We start from the raw sequence: 20,048 nt of genomic DNA on the forward strand, positions 1-20,048 counted from the left end.
ACCCTAATCGTTACTCTAAGCTTACCACTAACCAGTATTTAGCCGGGGGGTAATTGCCCTCTCGGGGTAATTGCCCGGATACGCAAATTGCAATCTCCTGATGCATTTTTTAATTAAAAAAAAAAACACACACGTTTGTCTTTCCTAACATTTCTTACATTCTTTGGAAAACTAAGACCCATACACACTACTTCACTAATATGCTACCTGTATGTAGATTGTATAGGTGAGCATGTATTACGTTATAGGCTTTTACTATTTGAAAGCGTGTAAAAATCTTTTCGGTTCTAAGATGAGAATCTTTTTTATGAGCCATTGAAACTCAGGGCAATTATTCTGCTTTTGCGTTTCAGTTTTGGCATGTACGTTTCATTGACTTTTTCCTTATTCATTTATAAGATGACATGTTTAATATTCTAATCATAATCCGATTTTCTCCATTTACAGATATTGATGAATGTGTTAGCAATCCTTGTCTGAACGGAGGAACTTGTCAGGACGATGTCAATATGTACTCGTGTTTGTGTTTACCGGGTTATAACGGGTCGAGCTGCCAAACAGGTGAGCTAGGATTATGTACAACGCTTGTAATTTAGAGTAGCGAATAGGAATCTGCTGCTGAATTTGATAATGAAGCTAAACCTTTTGTTAGTAACCACAGAATTGATCAGTGTTTAATAGTAGCTATGACAAAAAATCGCGGGCACACACACTCGCGCAGGATTCGAACCTAAGACCTCCTGATCTCCGGACAGGCGTCATCACCACCTGAGAACCGAGCCTCCGCCCGACAGCAAGTCGGTTCAAATCCTCATAGCATGTATCGGGCACCGCGTAATTTATAGGAAAAGGTTGAAAATCAAAACGATAAGAGTGCTATTTACCCGAAATTGGGAACAATGCTTGTAAATCTACCCCCCTTTGATTAAGTATTTTTTTTTCATTTAATGAAATTTGATTATTTCGATTTTATTCATTTAGAGATTATAATAGTTGGGGTCGAGACATATTTCTTTTTTCTTACTTTTTTTGTGCGTAACAATGGACATAAATTATGAGAGCATGTAATTCAAAGAGGAATGAAAAAATATTTGATGAAAATTAGTTTTTGAAGTATCTGAAATATCAAAAACAGATCGAACGTAATAAAGGGTGGCACCCATCTTTTATTACTATTCCTTTGTATTACGTTTTGCTTTATATCTCAGCAATTCAAAAACCGATTTTAAATGCCTCTTTTAATGTATGCTCTGTTCTTTATCATGAGTGGCATCTCCAGAAAGTTAAAAGCCCAATGCTCATATCTATCAATACTATACATATCTTTCAATCTTAGAGCGCGATAATGCTCTTCTGCTTTTCAGCAGACGATATTTGTAACTTTTTACTCACAACCGACATATTTCTAAACGAATACAAAATAACACATTGTATGATTTTTTTTTTCTTTTTAACGCTAAATGACGTACTGAACCACTACCAAATTATGGTCTATTACAGTAAGTTATGTGCATGTACATTCGAGGAGATCCAGGAGAGTTGAGCCACCCACTGAAACTTGGTTAGAGTTTACAGATGCAGCACTTTTGCCCTCCGTTGGCAGTCTGTGCTTAACATTACTGTCACTTTAGCACAAGCAAGCAGAGGTGGTACAGCAACGCAAAGACACACGTCATAAAAAACAAAACAAAACCAAAAGACAGCAGAAAAATGAACTGATGCGTTTCAGGTGTTACCTTTTCTATTACTCACATGACAACAAATGGTTAGTCAGTGAGTTATGTGGACTCTAGGTCACATTGTTTCATCTTTGATAAATTTAGTGGATTTTTTATTTTCTGGTTTTGATACGCGTAAGGAAAGTTGAAAATGGCCACGTTGAGAAGAGTTTAGCAATGCAGTCTATTAATCAAATTCATGAAATTCTTCCTCCGACATGTTTTCATGCAAGAAATTGCCCTTCTTCGACGTAAATAAGCACTCAATTGATCAGTGTTTAATGGTAGCCAAAAATAGCCTACAACGCGGCGCCCCCGACATGCTATAAGGATCAGAACCCAAACTTGCTGTCGGGCAAAAGCTCATTGGGCTAGTGGAGATGACGCCTGTCCGGTGATCAGGAGGTCGTAGGTTCGAATCCTGCTCGAGTGTGTGCCCCCATGGGTTGTGTGTGTGTGTGTGTGTGTGTGTGTGTGTGTGTGTCTGTGTGTCTGTGTGTGTGTGTTGGTTACTATTAAACACTGATCAATTGAGTGCGTATTTACGTCGATGTAGGGAAATTTGTCAATCAGTTGCATAAAAACATCTCGAGGAAAGAATTTCATGAAAATGAAAAAAAAGGTACCTGCGCGCGCGAGTGTGTGTGTGTGTGTGTGTGTGTGTGTGCTTTAGATAATGGTTGTCTAATTGCAAAATACAGGAGATTGGTATCACACCGTCATCCGTTTTCGCATTCAACTTCGGCAACCAAGTGCCTATAACTACACACACACATACACACCCACACACACACACACACACACACAAAATAAATAAATAAATGATAAACTGCTATACTGTAAGAAGGTGTCTCGGAATTGTACTTGCCATTCAAAAGTCTTGGATGCAAAGGTGCTTGAAACCAAATTGGTTTCTCAAGTGGTATAAGGCGATTCCTTATCAATCCCGTCTCAGTTGGATGGAATTTACTGTCAAAACATTGGTTAAGAAAAAAGCTTTAAAATAAAGTTCATCCCAGAGCCAGGAGAACACATTGAAATCACTTTTAACATTATTGCTTTTGCTCTTCATCTGTGTTGCTCCTCAGTACGTCTAGATGACATTTTTTTTTTTGACATGTTAAAACCTGTATCATTCGGATTAGATTCTCAAGACAGTAACATTAAACTATTTATCCCTTGCAGTCAAGCGGAACATATAAGAATATCTATAATTCTGTTACATTTTCGACTTTCAAATTCAGTGTTTTTCAGCTCTAGGTCGCACTACGCGAAACTATTCAAGATTCACATGCAATTGACATTGCAGAGCAAACACTCAAGTATCCAACAGCACTCACTTTCCAAACAAAATGTAAAAGAACGAAACACTCTATGATCAAAGTCTCATTCCTCTCCGACATACCTGTGCTCCTAACTATTCTGAATGAAAGAAAAAAATGAAATGTATGTGCAATATACAACATTGAATTCTCTGACCAAACATTTCTGAAATTATTAGGATAACTAAGACCTGTACATACTACTTTTCCAATATATTACCTATTTGGTGGATTGTATAGCTGAGCATTTAGTCCGTTAAAGGCTCTTACTATTTGAAAGCGTGTAAATCTATTCGGTTCTAGGATGAGGATCTTTTTATGGGCCATTGAAACCCCGAGCCAATATTCTGCTTCCAGTGTAAACTGTATGCCTGTGCGTTTTTTTTTTTTTTTATCATGTACGTGTACAATGTATGTGCAATATACAACATTGAATTATCTGACCACATATTTCTAAAATTATTAGGATAACTGAGAGCCGTACATGCTACTTTTCCAATATGCTACCAATTTGGTGATTTACATAGCTGAGCATTTCTTGTATTTAAGGCTCTTTATACTATTTGAAAGCATGTAAATCTATTCGGTCTTCAGATGCGGATCTTTTTATGGGCCATTGAAACCCAGAGCCAATATTCTGCTTTCATTCTAAACTGTATGCTTTTGCGTTTGTTTTTTTCATGTAAGTTCCGTTGATTTTTTCCTTGTTTGTTGGTAAGATAATCTATTCTAATGATAATCTGAATTTCTCAATTGACAGATATTGATGAATGTGAAAGCAATCCTTGTCTGAACGGAGGAACGTGTCAAGACGCTGTCAATATGTACTCGTGTCTGTGTTTACCGGGTTATAACGGGTCGAACTGCCAAACAAGTAGGCTAGGATTAGGTATTCTAGAGTAGATATAGCGAATTGCAATCTGCTGATGCATTTTTTTTAATTCAAAAAAAGAAAACACGTTTGTCTTTCCTAATATTTCTTACATTCTTTGGAAAACTAAGACCCATACACACTACTTCACTAATATGGTACCTGTATGTAGTTTGTATAGGTGAGCATGTATTACGTTATAGGCTTTTACTATTTGAAAGCGTGTAAATCTTTTGGGTTCTAAGATGAGAATCTTTTTATGAGCCATTGAAACTCAGGGAAATTATTCTGCTTTTGCGTTTCAGTTTTGGCATGTACGTTTCATTGACTTTTTCCTTATTCATTCATAAGATGACATGTTTAATATTCTAATCATAATCCGATTTTCTCCATTTACAGATATTGATGAATGTGTTAGCAATCCTTGTCTGAACGGAGGAACTTGTCAGGACGATGTCAATATGTACTCGTGTTTGTGTTTACCGGGTTATAACGGGTCGAGCTGCCAAACAGGTGAGCTAGGATTATGTACAACGCTTGTAATTTAGAGTAGCGAATAGGAATCTGCTGCTGAATTTGACAATGAAGCTAAACCTTTTGTTAATAACCACAGAATTGATCAGTGTTTAATAGTAGCTATGACAAAAAATCGCGGGCGCACACACTCGCGCAGGATCGAAACCTAAGACCTCCTGATCTCCGGACAGGCCTCATCACCACCTGACCAGCGAGCCTCCGCCCGACAGCAAGTGTCGGTTCCAATCCTCATAGCATGTATCGGGCACCGCGTAATTTATAGGAAAAGGTTGAAAATCAAAACGATAAGAGTGCTATTTACCCGAAATAGGGAACAATGCTTGAAAATCTACCCGCCTTTGATTAAGTATGTTTTTTTTTTCATTTAATGAAATTTGATTATTTCGATTTTATTCATTCAGAGATTATAATAGTTGGGGTCGAGACATATTTCTTTTTTCTTACTTTTTTGTGCGTAACATGTAATTCAAAAAGGAATTAAAAAACTATTTGATGAAAATTGGTTTTGAAGTATCTGAAATATCAAAAACAGATCGAACGTAATAAAGGGTGGCACCCATGTTTCATTACTATTCCTTTGTATTACGTTTTGCTTTATATCTCAGCCATTCAAAAACCGATTTTAAATGCCTCTTTTAATGTATTCTCTGATCTTTATCATGAGTGGTATCTATATCATGAGTGGCATCTCCAGAAAGTTAAAAGCCCAATGCTCATATCTATCAATACTATACATATCTTTCAATATTAGAGCGCGATAATGCTCGTCTGCTTTTCAGCAGACGATATTTGTAACTTTTTACTCACAACCGACATATTTCTAAACGAATGCAAAATAACACATTGTATGATTTTTTTTTTCTTTTTAACGCTAAATGACGTACTGAACCACGACCAAATTATGGTCTATTACAGTAAGTTATGTGCATGTATATTCGGGGAGATCCAGGAGAGTTGAGCCACCCCCTGAAACTTGGTTAGAGTTTACAGATGCAGCACTTTTGCCCTCTGTTGGAAATTTGTCAATCAGTTGCATAAAAACATCTCGAGGAAAGAATTTTATGAAAATAAAAAAAAAAGTTACCTGCTCGCGCGAGAGAGAGTGTGTGTGTGTGTGTGTGGACTTTAGATAATGGTTGTCTACTTGCAAAATACAGGAGATTGGTATCACACCGTCATCCGTTTTCGCATTCAACTTCGGCAACCAAGTGCCTATAACTACACACACACATACACACACACACACACACACACACACACACAATAAATAAATAAATGATAAACTGCTATACTGTAAGAAGGTGTCTCGGAATTGTACCTTCAATTCAAAAGTCTCGGATGCAAAGGGGCTTGGAACTAAATTCGTCTCTCAGGTGGTATAAGGCGATTCCTTATCAATTTAGTCTCAATCAGTTGGATGGAATTCGCTCTCAAAACATTGGTTAAGAAGAAAGCTTTAAAATAAAGTTCATCTGAGAGCCAGAAGAACACATTGAATATCATTCTTAACATTATAGCTTTTGCTCCTCATCTGTGTTGCTTCTCAGTACGTCAAGATGACAATTTTTTTTTTATTTGGCATGTTACAACCTGTATTATTCGGATTAGATTCTCAAGAGAGGAACATTAAACCATTTTCCCCTTGGAGTCAAGTGGAACATATAAGAATGTCTGTAATTTTAGTACATTTTTCGTCTTTCAAAATCAGTATTTTTCAGAACCAAGTCTCAAGTTAAATATGATATATATATATATATATATATATATATATATATGTATATATATATATATATATATTATAAGAAAAGATAAAGCACTTTATAATCATACTCTAATTCCTTTCCGATATACCTGTGCTCCTAACTATTCTGATTGAAAAGGAAAAATATAAAATGTATTTGCAATCTGATACCACATTAAAAATATCTGACCAAATATTTCTTATATCATTATGATAACTAAGGCCCATACATACTACTTTACTAATATGCTAGCTATTTGGTGGTTTGTTTAACTGAACATGCATTACATTATAGTCGTTTACTATTTGAAAGCGTGTAAATCTATTCGCTTCTAAGATGAGAATCTTTTTATAACCCATTGAAAATCACAGCCAATATTCTGCTTTCCGTTTAAATTGTATGCTTTTGGCGTTTTAGTTTTTGCATGTACGTTCTGTTGACTTTTTGTTTATATTCTAATCATAATCTGCTTTTCTCAATTTACAGATATTGATGAATGCGATAGCAATCCTTGTCTGAACGGAGGAACGTGTCAGGACGATGTCAATATGTACTCCTGTCTGTGTTTACCGGGTTATAACGGGTCGAACTGCCAAACAGGTAAGCTAGGATTAGATATTTTAGAGTAGCGATATTAGACCCTCTGAAGAGCCCACTAATGTCAAAATCGCCCACTAATATCAAAACAACCACTAATGTCAAAACACGTCGACGACAAATGTCAAAATTTCCATTTTTACTGCAATTGTCATAACACGTCGACGACAAATGTCAAAATTTCCAAATTTACTGCAATGTCATGACGCGTCACAAGGGCCGATCCAGGAATTCCATAAAGGGGAGGCGCCTTTACAAAGTCAATGGCTGGCGCGACCCTCCCCCTTCCCATTTTCTGCTTTTAATTTCTGTTGTGTTGACGAAATAAAGAGAGGGGCACTAAAGGGGGATGCGCCCCCTCTCAACCCGCGATTGCGTCAACCACAAGTCAAAATCGGGGATTAACCACAAATGTCATAACACGTCGACCACAAATGTCATAACGCGTCACAAGGTTGGATCTAGGAATTCCGTAAAGGGGGGGGGGGGGCGCCTTTACAAAATCAAAGGCTGGCACGACCCCCCCCCCCCCCATTTTCTTATTCATGTCTCTGTTGATTTAACCTACTAAAGTGAGGGTGTACCAGAGGGGGATGCGCCTCCTCTCGATCCATCATAGTCTGGGCTCCGTCCCCTTTTTCTTGGTGCGATAAACCAAGAGAGGGCGCAAATTTTCTGATTGCGATTAGTCTGGTTTCCAGACCCTTTGCCAACTGGACTCCGCGGCGACGAAGTCGCCGCCTTTATTTCGACGTTGAGGGCATCAATATCATGAATAGCGAAATAGTATGGGCAGAGGATCTGGCAGCCAGACTAGATTGCGATAATCGAGAGACTGCGCGCCCAACGAAAAGGGGTCCGGAAAGAAAGTTGTATAAATGAGGTTCACACCTAGATCCCTTTATATTAAGGTCTTCAAAACCTCGAGGTTTTGTAAACTACGAGGCACTAAACTCCAAGTTTGCGTAGATGTAGACGCATGTAGTTTTGAAAACCACGACAAAACCTTAAGGCGAAGACACCACGACAACACCATAAGATTTCTTAGGGTGTAATTCGTCGTGGTTTTGGGAAGGCCCCCCACAGAGCGCGTAAACTATGGCTGCGTTTATCAACTTTCCCCAGTTTAAACGACTTTCCAAAGCCCTTTCGATAGCCCTTTCGATAGCCCTTTCCATAGCCCTTTCGAAAGCCCTTTCCATAGCCCTTTCGAAAGCCCTGTCCACTCCCTGTACCATTAATGTGCCGCTTGTTTTCGTCGGCTGCGTTTATCAACTTTCGATAGCCCTTTCCATAGCCCTTTCCATAGCCCTTTCGAGAGCTCTTTCCAAAGCCCTGACTGCCTGTACTATTAATGTGCCGCTTGTTTTCTAAGAAGGGACGACGAAAAGCAATTACCATCATAAAGACATATCTTCCTTTGAGAGTGAGGAGTCATGATACAATGGTACATGAATCAATTGTCCTCCTATCTGTGAGGCAGCTCCAGTGTAGCACATACTTCAAATATTTCTTAGTAGCGGCATGAGACATGGGATCAAAGGGAATGAGACTGCTGTTACTTTATTTCTCAAACCTTGTTGGTGAGAGAAACATCTCCTTGTTCCAAGCATGTACGTGCATTACACACAGCTGTATGTATACACCTGTGTACACGTACTCGTGTGCACTTTACGTGGCGCGCGTCTTTTCAGAAACTGGAAATGCATGGTTGCGCAACCGCAGTATAGGGCGACCTAAAGGGCTTTCAAAACAGCTTTGCGTTTATCAACTTCGAAAGGCTTTTACAAACAAGTTTCTGATAACCTGTTTAGGAAACCTATTTGGATCGTCACAAATTTCGGGCTTTCGAAAAGGCTTTCCTAAAGGGCTTTCAAAACAGCTTTGCGTTTATCAACTAGTGAAAATTCCTTGAAAGCTGTTTGGATAACCTGTTTCTGCCGAGAAAGGAGAGTTGATAAACGCACCTTTTCGTAAAAGGCTTTCCTAAAGGGCTATCAAAACAGCTTTGCGTTTATCAACTCGTAAAAATTCCTTGAAAGGCAGAAGCTGTTTGGATAACCTGTTTCTGCCGAGAAAAGGAGTTGATAAACGCACCCTTAGACAGATGTGAACGGAGTTTTGTTCACCACGACGCTCAATTTTTTTCCACAATAGCGCGCAACCCTTTGTGCGAACTAGGCGCCCTTTATTTTCTATCGTAGTTAGCTTTACCTCGAGGTTTTGCTAACTGCATGTAGGTGTGAACGGCATCGAAGTTTTGTCGTGGTTAGGGGAAGGATTGTTTTCGTAGTTAGTATAACTACAAGTTTTTGGATAGGTGTAGACATGGCTAATGTCGTCTCACCTTCCGTCTTCTTTGCAAAAGATCATCCTGCGCCATGTGAGGGTTGCATACAAAACGGTACTGGGTGTGTGTCGGTCAATACACCATAGCCACGACTGCGCTGGAGCGCGTTTGGTTTTTATGTCAATCTTTATATATTTGGATTGTCTATGCACCTCTTACACATTTTATTAAGACCATGAAAATGCGCTAATAAATGATTCTTTTATGTAGATGGCGAAATCATAAATCAGATTAAAAAGAAAAAGAAAAGTCTCTTAAGTTATGTTCAGACGGGAGTCCTTAACCTCGAGGTTAGGAAACCTCGAGGTTAGAGCTTGTAGTTAGGGACCTTGAAGAAACACTCGTAGTCAGCAAACCTCGAGGTTTGCTCGATGTTTCGAGCCACGAGAAATCTTATGGTTAGCGCTCTAACCACAAGCCGCGGGGGGTTCCCACTCGTAGTTAAGCACCGTGTGGACACAAAAACAACAAACCCGAAGTTAAGAGTGACCTCGCCGCGAACTCCAGCCCCTACAATTTCTCTCTGCTTCCGGGTCAACCTCCTACACGTATAAATACACCACAAATACACTACACGTGTGTGCGAGGTGAAAAACCTATGACGCACATCACAACATCATCTTTTCTTCCCATGCGCTTGATCTCTGAAACTGAACACGTCGAACTCGCTACTGTATTCTATTTTCTTCTCTGACGCTAAAAAATTGTTTTCGACAAATATCTTCATAAAGGCATAAAGTCATCAGTGCAGTGATATCTCTGCATACCGAAGCTGGTGCCGCCGGTGGGAAAAAGGGTACCGGTAAGCGAGTACTACAGGGTTGGACTAAAGAAGAAATAGACGCATAAGCTTGTTAGCAGTATGGGCTGAAACTTCCGGTTTTGTGGTTTTAACATCGAGTGGGACCCACTCGTATACGGGGGGGGGGGGGGGCAGAAGCTTAACCTCGAGGTTTCGTAACCTCAAGGTTAAGATTCGTCGTGTGGACACACGTCGTAGTAAGGGGGCAAGAGCTAAACCTCGAGGTTTCCTAACCTCGAGGTTAGGGCCTGCCGTCTGAACGTAACTATTTTTACGACTTTCAGTCAGATTTTGACTGAACGCGATAAATCATTCGCTCTGACAGTCTGTTTATCAGTCTGTTTATCAGTCTCAGTAAATGGAATTCGCATCTATATGACTTCGTATGTGATCTACTGTATATTAATGACATGTAGATTATCATATACCTCACAAATTGGTTTCCGATCATTCAATTCTTCTAAAGAAAAGATACAGTACCTTTTTTCTTCATAGTAGGTCTAAAATGAACACATATAGTTGAATTTACTGCTGAATTTGGATTAGACTAGTCATCCACTGTGAAAGTTTTATACAGTTCAGTACCTTTCTCCCATAGTACAGTCAAAATATGGAATGACCCAAAACTAATTGCAACAGAAACCATTCCACTTGCATTTAACCTGGAAGAGCTATCAAAACAACATATTAAAATTTCCCTAAAATTCGAGTGGTGGATCAATGCCTAATTTGCATAAATTCAAAATGGCCGCCAAAAAACTTATTTATGCTTATATTTTGGGATGTAGAGCCCATAGAAAGTCAGTTCTTGTGTCTAAACCTTTGTTTTTTAGGTCAAGGAGTACAATTATGACATCAGTAATAACTTAAAAGTATTTATTTGTACATAATTTTCATAAATTTAACATATAAATGCATTCAAAATGGCCACTATAATGGCCTTTTAATATCTCCGTACATAAAACCTGTAGAAAGTAAATTTTGGCATCTATATTTATTTTCACGTCAATATACGCGATCATGATGTCAGTTGTAACTCAAAAAGCATTCCTACATACATAATTTGCATATATATGCATATAATTATATGCAAAATGGCTGCCAAATGGCTTGTACATGCCCCTATATCTCTGATTATTTCATCCGTAAATGGTTCCTTTTGTGTTTCTTGTCTTCACTGCCAGGAATAATTGCTGCAGTACCTACATTCAATAGTCAGTCAATGAAAATCTGCATAAACATATAAGTATAATTATTCAAATCACTAATATGAATACATTTCTGCTCTTAGGACATACATATACATGCAGCCAGCACAATGTTGATTGTGATGCCTGTATCTATTAATTCAAGGGCAAAGAACATTTACATTTTACAATCTTAATGAACATCCTAACACCTAGTTGCATGAATTTCCATGAATTTACAAGTAGTTTTAGGCCTACTCTACCACCCATGATTACCTCAAATCAAGCCTCTGGGTAATAATCAATGTAAACAGCATTGAATAGAACCGATTTTCATTTAACTCTAACCTCAATTTAGCTTCCAAGTGTGCCCAATAGGTATAGAAAAATTGAAATCTTTCAATTGTATAATGCATATTTGTAAGTACAAAATACTTTTTTTTTTTTTGCAAGGAGGAGGATACATCAATTCATTATGAACATGTTTATCTATGAGTCTATATACAAAAGTTACATGAGTTTGGTATACAATGTAGTAGATGTTTTGGTCATATTTTGGTGCCTTGGTCACTCAATGACTTTCTGAACAAGAGACCCATGGGTTCAGAGCTCACCTGAATATCTCAAGTTTGCCTGCCATGCAGTCTTGCAGACTGTTACCTAGGTAGAACAAAAAATCAAAGTTGGAAGCCTTTAGAGATATCCAGGGCCCCAGGGAGACATGACATCCATATGTTTTTATTCCACGACACTGGCAAAAACACCTGAAAGGTCTGTAGAAAATGTGATCATGCGTTTCCAAAAAGATCAAAACTTACAACTGGTCCCTAATGAATTAGGTATGGCAGCGACCAAACCGGAGCACTCCTGGATCTGCCATGAAACATTTGAAAGTACCTTCTACAGTATAGGGTCCCAGTAATTATGGCCTTTATCCTTTTACCCATTTCTGATTCTAGAGGGAAAAAATGCTTTCAAAGATTCCCTAATTTGGGGGATTTTGGGCATCTTGGAGTCAACATGGGGTTCATGGTACTCATGTGACTAAATGATATGATATTCTATCACCTGCAAAGTTCGGTAGAAAAAAAAAACGACCACACTTTTCGTGAAGATGAAAGTGTGAAAATTGGTCCCTAATTTAGTACAAGCCCAAAGGGGATCACCCCTGAATCTGTCATAAACAATATTACGAGTCCATTCACTGATGTATTTACTCAAAGCACTTCTGCTTTATACGTTATAGAAGTAGATACTGGCGCGCCCATAGAGGGCGACATGTACTAAATTCACGCTGTGCATGAATTAGCTAAGTGACTCACTCCAATGTGTGTCATGAAACTGCACATACAAATATTGTATTCATGTAACATAACTCCCTTCTGCGTACCTTCCCTGCATGTAAATTCCCCTAAATGCAGGAATTGACTTTTACCTTGTAGTTCAGATTTGGCCACTTAATCAGCCATTGTATGTGTGTCCAGCTAACCTGGGTTGTATAGCCATCTTTAAATCCTGAGACCAAATGAACTGGATTTCACCTCAAATATCTCTCACATGCAATTGTGCCAAATGCACGTGCCTCAACTCTAAACCAACTTCACTTAGAATGTGCCACCTGTATGACACTTTATTTCCAGCAACTTAACAGAGCTTGGTTCATTTCTTGCCTTATATTCAAATCTGCTGAGTATAAACTTTCCATGTCAAAATGTGGTTTATAATATAAGCAAAATGTTGTATCTACAACATGTCTGCACTGACCGTACATGACAACCCAGTTAATGCACATCCAACTCTACTGTAACTGAGTGTACCTTCATACACACTCAACTGTACTGTAACTGTGCTCTTACATGTGGCACTGACACACACACTAGCAATACACTCTGTGCACTAGCTATGCACTCTGTGTACGATGTTTGTGACCATGACCGTGACATTTCGGCCTGTGAATTTCACCTTTTATAAGGTACATAATTTGGCATGACTTCATTCTATGAATCTTACTCACTTCTTTGGCCGAATACATCAGTAAGCTTGACCGTTTATGGCATGTAGACCTCTACAAGCCCTTAAAAACTCTTGGACCTGATGGACCACTGCATGTCTGTTACAAATACATGGATCCCCCTGGAGCCAGATCAGAATCTGCACATTAATGAATCTGCATAATGAGCAATGTATGGTGTAGCCAAAGGGCAAACATCATAATCAAACAGAGTGAACATGGTATGGTATCTTTAAACTGAAAATGCAATGTTCAATCAAATGTTGAAGGAAACATCCTCCCCCCAACAAAAGAGAACTGTTCTTGTTAGTCTCAATTCACTTACTCATCATACCCTTCAGCTGGGTAAATGACCACAGTTTTGTTAATGGGTCTGCACAGTTCAGAGTCAACAGTCTTTATCTTAACGTTCCTTAATTGTCCATCCGCGCCTGGGTACACTTGCACAATTCTACCTATTGTCCATTTTCCTCTTATTGCATTATGGTCTGAAACCATGACTACGTCGTCAACGCGAACATTACGCTTCTCAGTTTTTCATTTTCTGCGTGGTACGAGCAATGTAAAAACGTCCCTGTTCCAGCACTTCCAGAACGCGTTCACGATCTGCTGAACAAATTCAACGCGATGTCTTGGATTGCGCGTTTCTCTAAATGGTCCCTGTGGTACCGTGCTCGAAGATCTTCCGAGCAGTATGTCGTTTGGACACAGGTAGGAACCATCGTCTGGGTCGTTCGGGATTCTCCCGATGGGGTGCTGATTCACAAAATTCACGACTTCTTGCAGACACGTTAGCAGCTCGAACGGCGTCAGTACCTGGCTGCCAATAGCTTTCTTCAGCGAATTTGCAACTTTTGACGAGCGAGTCCACGCAGCCATTCTGGTGAGGCGCTGAAGGTGTAGTGAATCTCTACTCGGTCCCCCTCTCTAAGCAGAAATCCTTCAGCTCGCGCTCATTCCATCCCCGGACCATCTCTCGTAGTTCTCTCTCAGCTCCGATGAATTGAGTCCCATTGTCGCTCAGCAATCGAGCTGGTTGCCCTCGAATGGACATAAATCTGCGGAGCACTTGCAAAAATTCCATTGTCGAACAGTCCACAGCTAGTTCCAAGTGCACTGCTCGTGTATTAAGACAAGTGAAAAGTACACCGTAATGCTTCGTCGTCTTGTTTCTGCCAACTTTCACTTGAAATGGGCCAAAATAGTCGACAGATGTGAAATGGAATGGCGGGGTGAATGGTGCCATTCGTGCATCGGGCAGGTCCGCCATCCTCTACTGCTCCGTCTTAGACTCATTCCTCCGGCATATTACACACCTGAACTTGACTTTCTTTGCCAGTTTCTGCCCTTGAACTATCCAAAATCTCCGCCTGATTTTGGCAGTTGTTGTCGCTACTCCGTGATGTCCAAGTTCATGCATATGTCGTGTGATCAGGAGTGCAACATAATGGCTTGCAGGCAGTAGTGCTGGGTGTTTTGTCTCGTACACTGTCTGCAGGTTTTGCACTCTACCACCTACTCTGATCACTCCTTCATTGTCAGTGAATGGAGACAGTGTTTTGAACTCTCCCTTGTTATATCTCACGAGTAGACTTTTCTGAGCCTCTTTTACCCAGTACTTTTCGGCTTCTGTCAGTTCTGCGGGGCTTAGAGTACTGGTCTCCTCTTTTGGCTGTCCCTTCCGAGTCCTAGCCTTCAACAGTTGGATGAATTTGAAGACATAGGTAGTCACTCTCACCAATCGTCGCCAACTGGAAAACCTCTTGCAGTCGATCGGCCCATTCTCTTCTGTCATTGTGAGAATGGATTGAGTTTTCCGTTTTTCCTCATTTGTGGCTCTCTGGTCTGTTACCACTTTGTCTACTGGCCACTCTGCCTCATGATGTCGTAGGAAGTCAGGCCCTTGCTTCCACTCATTCTCCAGTTCGTCAACTGGTATCCCTCTCGATACCTTGTCTGCTTCATTGGCTTCTCCTGGTATGTGTTTCCACTGTGACGGATCTGTGAGAGTCTGGATTTCTCCCACTCTACTGGAAACAAATGGCTTGAATGTTCTGGCTGGAGATTTTATCCATTGTAGTGCTATCATGCTATCAGTGAAAAGAATCACATTTTCCACTTGCAGTCTCAACTCTTTACTGATAGTCTTGTACATCCTGGCTGCTAGCACTGTTGCTTGTAGCTCTAGACGAGGAATCGTCAATGGTTTTAGTGGCGCAACCTTTGACTTTCCCGCTAGAAACCTCACTTCATAGTCGTCATCACTTCCAATCCACCATCTCAGATAAGCACAGGTACCGTATGCATTTTCAGATGCATCGCTGAAAATAGCCAAAACTGGTCTGTCTACAGCAGTTGACGGCGTCAGACATCGAGCTAGGGTGACCTCGTTTAGATTCTGCATCTCAGCAAACATATTTCTCCACTCCGCTTCGTCTTCTTTAGACAAAGGATCATCCCAATCATAGCCTCTCTGCCAGAGTTACTGCATACCGATTTTTGCTCGAACTATGATTGGTGCAGCATATCCAATTGGGTCGAAAATATGAGCGATTTGACCCAACACCTTTCTCTTCGTCAACTTAGGCGTTTCTTGGTCATTATCGCCTGATGTCACGTCTCCCGACAACTTCATCTTGTGTGAAAACGTGTCTCGTTCTCTGTCCCAGACAACTCCAAGAACTTTCTCTTCTGCTATTTCCTCCAGAAGTTTCACCTTTCCATTTTGGACTTTTCCTCCAAGTTGACGATTTGATGACCAGCGTTTAACTTTGAAGCCTCCTTCAGCTAGCACCTGATCTACATCCGCTGTTAGCTGCTCTGCCTGTGCCACGGTCTACACGGAATCGCAAATGTCGTCCATGTACACATTTTCCTTCAGTGTAGATGCTGCCTCAGGATGAGTACCTTCTGCTTGTTCGGCTGATAACTTCAAAGCAATCTGTGCCATTGCTGGTGCAGGTTTGTCGCCAAACGTCACCACTTGCATCATGTAGACATCTGGTTCTCTCTTACGATCCATATTTCTCCATAGGAATCTGTGCACGTGTTGGTCTCTCTCTGGGATGAGCACCCGATGATACATTTTGGAGATGTCGGCACAGACAGCAACCTCGTTTTCTCTGAACCTCAGTAGGACTCCAAACAAACTGTTTAGGAGATCTGGGCCTTACATCCAGTAGCTGTTCAAACAGTGGCCGTGGTATGAAGCTGATGAGTTAAATACTATCCTGATAGGCGTGCTCTTCTTTTCGGGTCTCAATACTCCGTGGTGCGAAATGTAGTGGACCGGTCCTTCATACTCTTTCATTGTCTGAGCAGATAGTTTCTTACAAAATCCCATCTCCTCCATCTCTTTGATCTGCTTATCATAGGCTTCTGCATACTCTGGGTTTCTCTCAAGTCTTTTCTCAGTAGAATGGAGAACTTTCTCTGCTTGTATCTTGTTGTCTGGCAGTAACTCGGGGTCCTTGTTCCATGGGTACGCGATCTCCCACTGCTTCCCGACTTTGCGAGCAGACGATCTGATCAGCTGCTCCTCTACAGCTTTCTGGTGACTCATACCCGTTTCCTTGCAGTAACAAGCCTCTGATTGGATACCCTCAGTTTCAACAGTCCAAAACTCTGTCAGATCTACAGGACCTGCAAGCTTTACATGTGGTACTGCATGACCGTGTACAGCATCATTTGGTGTGGTTCCAAAGATGACCCATCCAACTGGAGATTTCCTAGCAGTACAGCGTCCAGCCTCTCGTACTTCTCCGGTATGAAGCCTTGCGTGATCTATCCCGACCAGCAAATCTACAGCTCCATTCCCTCTGTTTAGATCCCCAGGTTGTATGTCAAACTTCCTGACCAATTCCTCTATGTTAACTGCAATATTTTCGCTGATGCATGGTATTCCGACTGCAGTTATCAGGAAAGGTCTATTGGTACTGTTCAACTCTCGGATGGGGACTCTATACTGCTGTGTTTGGAGGCTTTCTTCTTCTCCACCGATCTTGCTTATTGTGATTGTAGTCGGCACCCCACTAAGCTGCATCTCTGAAGCCAGGTCTTGCCGAATTAAGCTGATCTGAGACCCTGAATCCAAGAGCAGATTTCCTTTCCATCTCTTTCCCTGGTCTCCGTGCAGCTCCACTATCACAAGCGGAAGTAAAGCACCAGTTGAGCTCACTGAAGCTACCCCAACTCCGTTGTCATTGGTACTGCATGTAACTTCATCTTCTGTGTGCAGGAGCGGATGATGGTAAAATTTGCACCTCTCCCCATTCTTGACCTCAGGGCATTGTTTCCTGCGTTTACAAGTAGACATATTGTGGTCTTTACTTGCCCTTTTCAAGCAGCTGAAGCAAGCATGGTTATCTTTCATGTACTTCCATCGTTCTTGTGGCGTCTTCTCCAACAATTTCCTGCATTGGTCAACCCAGTGAGTGGAAGTCTTGCAGATCCAACATCTGTGAGACTGTGGACGACTGTTCATCTGAGTTGGAGATTGGTCTGGCTGTTTCTTGTCTAGAGAGCGTGCGACATGACCCACTGTTGACTGCGTACGATGATCACTTCTAAGGGGGGCCGTACATCTGATCCTGGTATTCATTTCCACACTCATCCGATTTAGTAGCATTTGTAGTGATGCCGGATCCTTTTGGCTTTCTTGGAACCGGAACCAGACCTTCCTGTCATCGATCCACATCTTGCGCTAAGGATAACATGTGGCTATTGTTCATGTCATGCTCTTGTCCAGTCTCCTTCAATGTGTTGTAGCTCCTTCTCAGGAGATGGACTAGTTCACAAAAGCGGCCATCTTCATTTACTTGCAGTGGTCTGAATCTGTTGATGTCATTTATTATGGCATCTGACACGAATCTTGAATCCCCGTAGATTGCGTCTAACTGCTCCCAGGCAGCGTCGTAGTCCGATCCAATCCCTCGAATGATGTTCAATGGCTGACCCTGTAGGCATGTACGTAGAATTGCGATGTCATCCCTACTGTTGTATCTTTATTCGACTAGGTGTAAAAAGTCCGACTTAAAAACTATGTAGTCTCTCACGTTACCCGAAAACTTGGGTAGCTTGGGTTTCTCTATGGCACATGCTGAGGGACCAGGTGTGACAGGGGCTGGTGATACCTCTGGCGTGGACTCTACTATCTCGTCATCACTGCTTGTAGTCGATTCGGTCACGGTGTAGTCATTGACCGAAAGCTTGATTTTCAAGAAACTTTCTTGACATTCCATGATCCACTGCTCTTCTTTCTCGAACTCGTCGTCATCTTCGACAGTTATGCTGTAAGCCTCATGAGCTTCTTGCAAGCCAGTATAAGCCTGCTCATATTTGTTGAATGCTGCTTCCAATTCTTTACGTGGTCTTTCCCTGTCCATAATCGTCTTGACCTCTTGACCGAACCTGGTGAGCCTGGCCTTGGCTCCTCGGCGTTTCAACTTCAGTGCGGTACTGTCAGCCATGGTAGTTACTCAGCAAGCTGCCCCTCAGAAAGTGACGACGGTTACTCAGCAAAGATTCCCTCAGACCCTGAGTGGTGATTACTCAGCATAGCTCCCCGTAGAACTTGAATGGTGGCGCGCCCATAGAGGGCGACAAAACAGACTGATGCACCCGGGCTTGAACTGGATAATTACCGCTCTCAACGGTGTTTATTCAAGCTGAAAAATGTAAATGAAAGCATCCTTGGTAATGCAATTCAACGCTCAGATTACAGATGAATGTAACTGTAACCATGTCGAATACACATATACATGTAGTACATGTATAATGCATGTGTGTCTTGATATACGCTTCATAGGGAGCCTGTACTCAATGCATAGTGCATGCTTGCACTTATGAACACAACTTTTGTCACTTTAACTTTGTTCGACATATTTATATGTTACTAAAGTATTTTCTGCATGAATGAATAAATACAGCAACAACGGTGTTCAAACCATACTACGCTATGGTGAATCGAGTCATCATTTCTTGTATCTATAAGTGTGGTGTGCTAAATCTCTTCACACATTCTTCATACAATAATTCGTCTTTATACCCTATTCTGCCACTTGTACATTAATGACTAAAAGAGTGCATGCCATAGACATGTGTGGCATTATAACACAAGTTTCGGGTTTAAGTATTATCCATAGAAACCCGATACAATTTTTAGACAAAACAGTACACAAGAGTAACGATTGGCATCTTCTGTTGTAACGATTTACCTACACCGTATGGGTACACAGTGTACAGCATAAACCAATGAACAGCAAAAATTTCACATCTGCACGTGAATTATCTTACGCTTTGCCTCGAATATCTGAATAAATAATACGCCTGAAGTCCAATCGTTTACAGGACTAAACCTTATGAACCTCCCAATATCAATTTTGCAACCACATATCATGCATTGCAAACAATAGTCTGATTGGAAATATAATCCACAACTTTTGGATTAAATGTGAACTAATATTCTACGTATACCTCTTATGCACGTACATGTACTAAATTCACGCTGTGCATGAATTAGCTAAGTGACTCACTCAAATGTGTGTCATAAAACTGCACATACAAATGAAGAGTTTGTTTGCAAAAACCGATAAGTCCATTTTTTAAGATTTTGAAGTACAGTCTCTGTCATAAAGTACAAAATAATACCTTTTAAATTATATATTGGTTACTACATAGAAAGGTATATTTTTGAAGTTATGGTCAAAAGAAGCAAAAATTTTCTTATTATTCTCTTTATTTTTCTTGACCTTTAATCGCAAATATCTCCATTTGACAAATATGGACTTATCGGTTTTTGCAAACAAACTCTTCAAATATTGTACTCATGTAACATAACTCCCTTCTGCATACCTTCCCTGCATGTAAATTCTCCTAAATGCAGGAATTGACTTTTACCTTGTAGTTCAGAT

At 40.6% G+C, this 20,048-nt stretch overlaps 2 protein-coding genes across 2 annotated transcripts; both read right to left on the minus strand.

The window, feature by feature from the left end:
* Positions 1-14,410: 14,410 nt before the first annotated feature.
* On the minus strand, positions 14,411-15,553 carry LOC140235865 (uncharacterized). Its single transcript, XM_072315861.1, has one exon. The coding sequence runs from the start codon at positions 15,551-15,553 to the stop codon at positions 14,411-14,413; it is 1,143 nt and encodes a 380-aa protein (XP_072171962.1).
* A 753-nt stretch (positions 15,554-16,306) lies between these two features.
* LOC140235866 (uncharacterized) lies at positions 16,307-17,833 on the minus strand. Its single transcript, XM_072315862.1, has one exon. The coding sequence runs from the start codon at positions 17,831-17,833 to the stop codon at positions 16,307-16,309; it is 1,527 nt and encodes a 508-aa protein (XP_072171963.1).
* Positions 17,834-20,048: the final 2,215 nt, after the last annotated feature.

Source organism: Diadema setosum, chromosome 12, assembly GCF_964275005.1.
Source record: "Diadema setosum chromosome 12, eeDiaSeto1, whole genome shotgun sequence".
NCBI lineage: Eukaryota > Metazoa > Echinodermata > Echinoidea > Diadematoida > Diadematidae > Diadema > Diadema setosum.

Bases quoted from the DNA above. Each gene is read 5' to 3' on its own strand.
- LOC140235865 (XM_072315861.1), bottom strand. From the start codon at position 15,553: ATGTTTGCTGAGATGCAGAATCTAAACGAGGTCACCCTAGCTCGATGT.
- LOC140235866 (XM_072315862.1), bottom strand. From the start codon at position 17,833: ATGTGGATCGATGACAGGAAGGTCTGGTTCCGGTTCCAAGAAAGCCAA.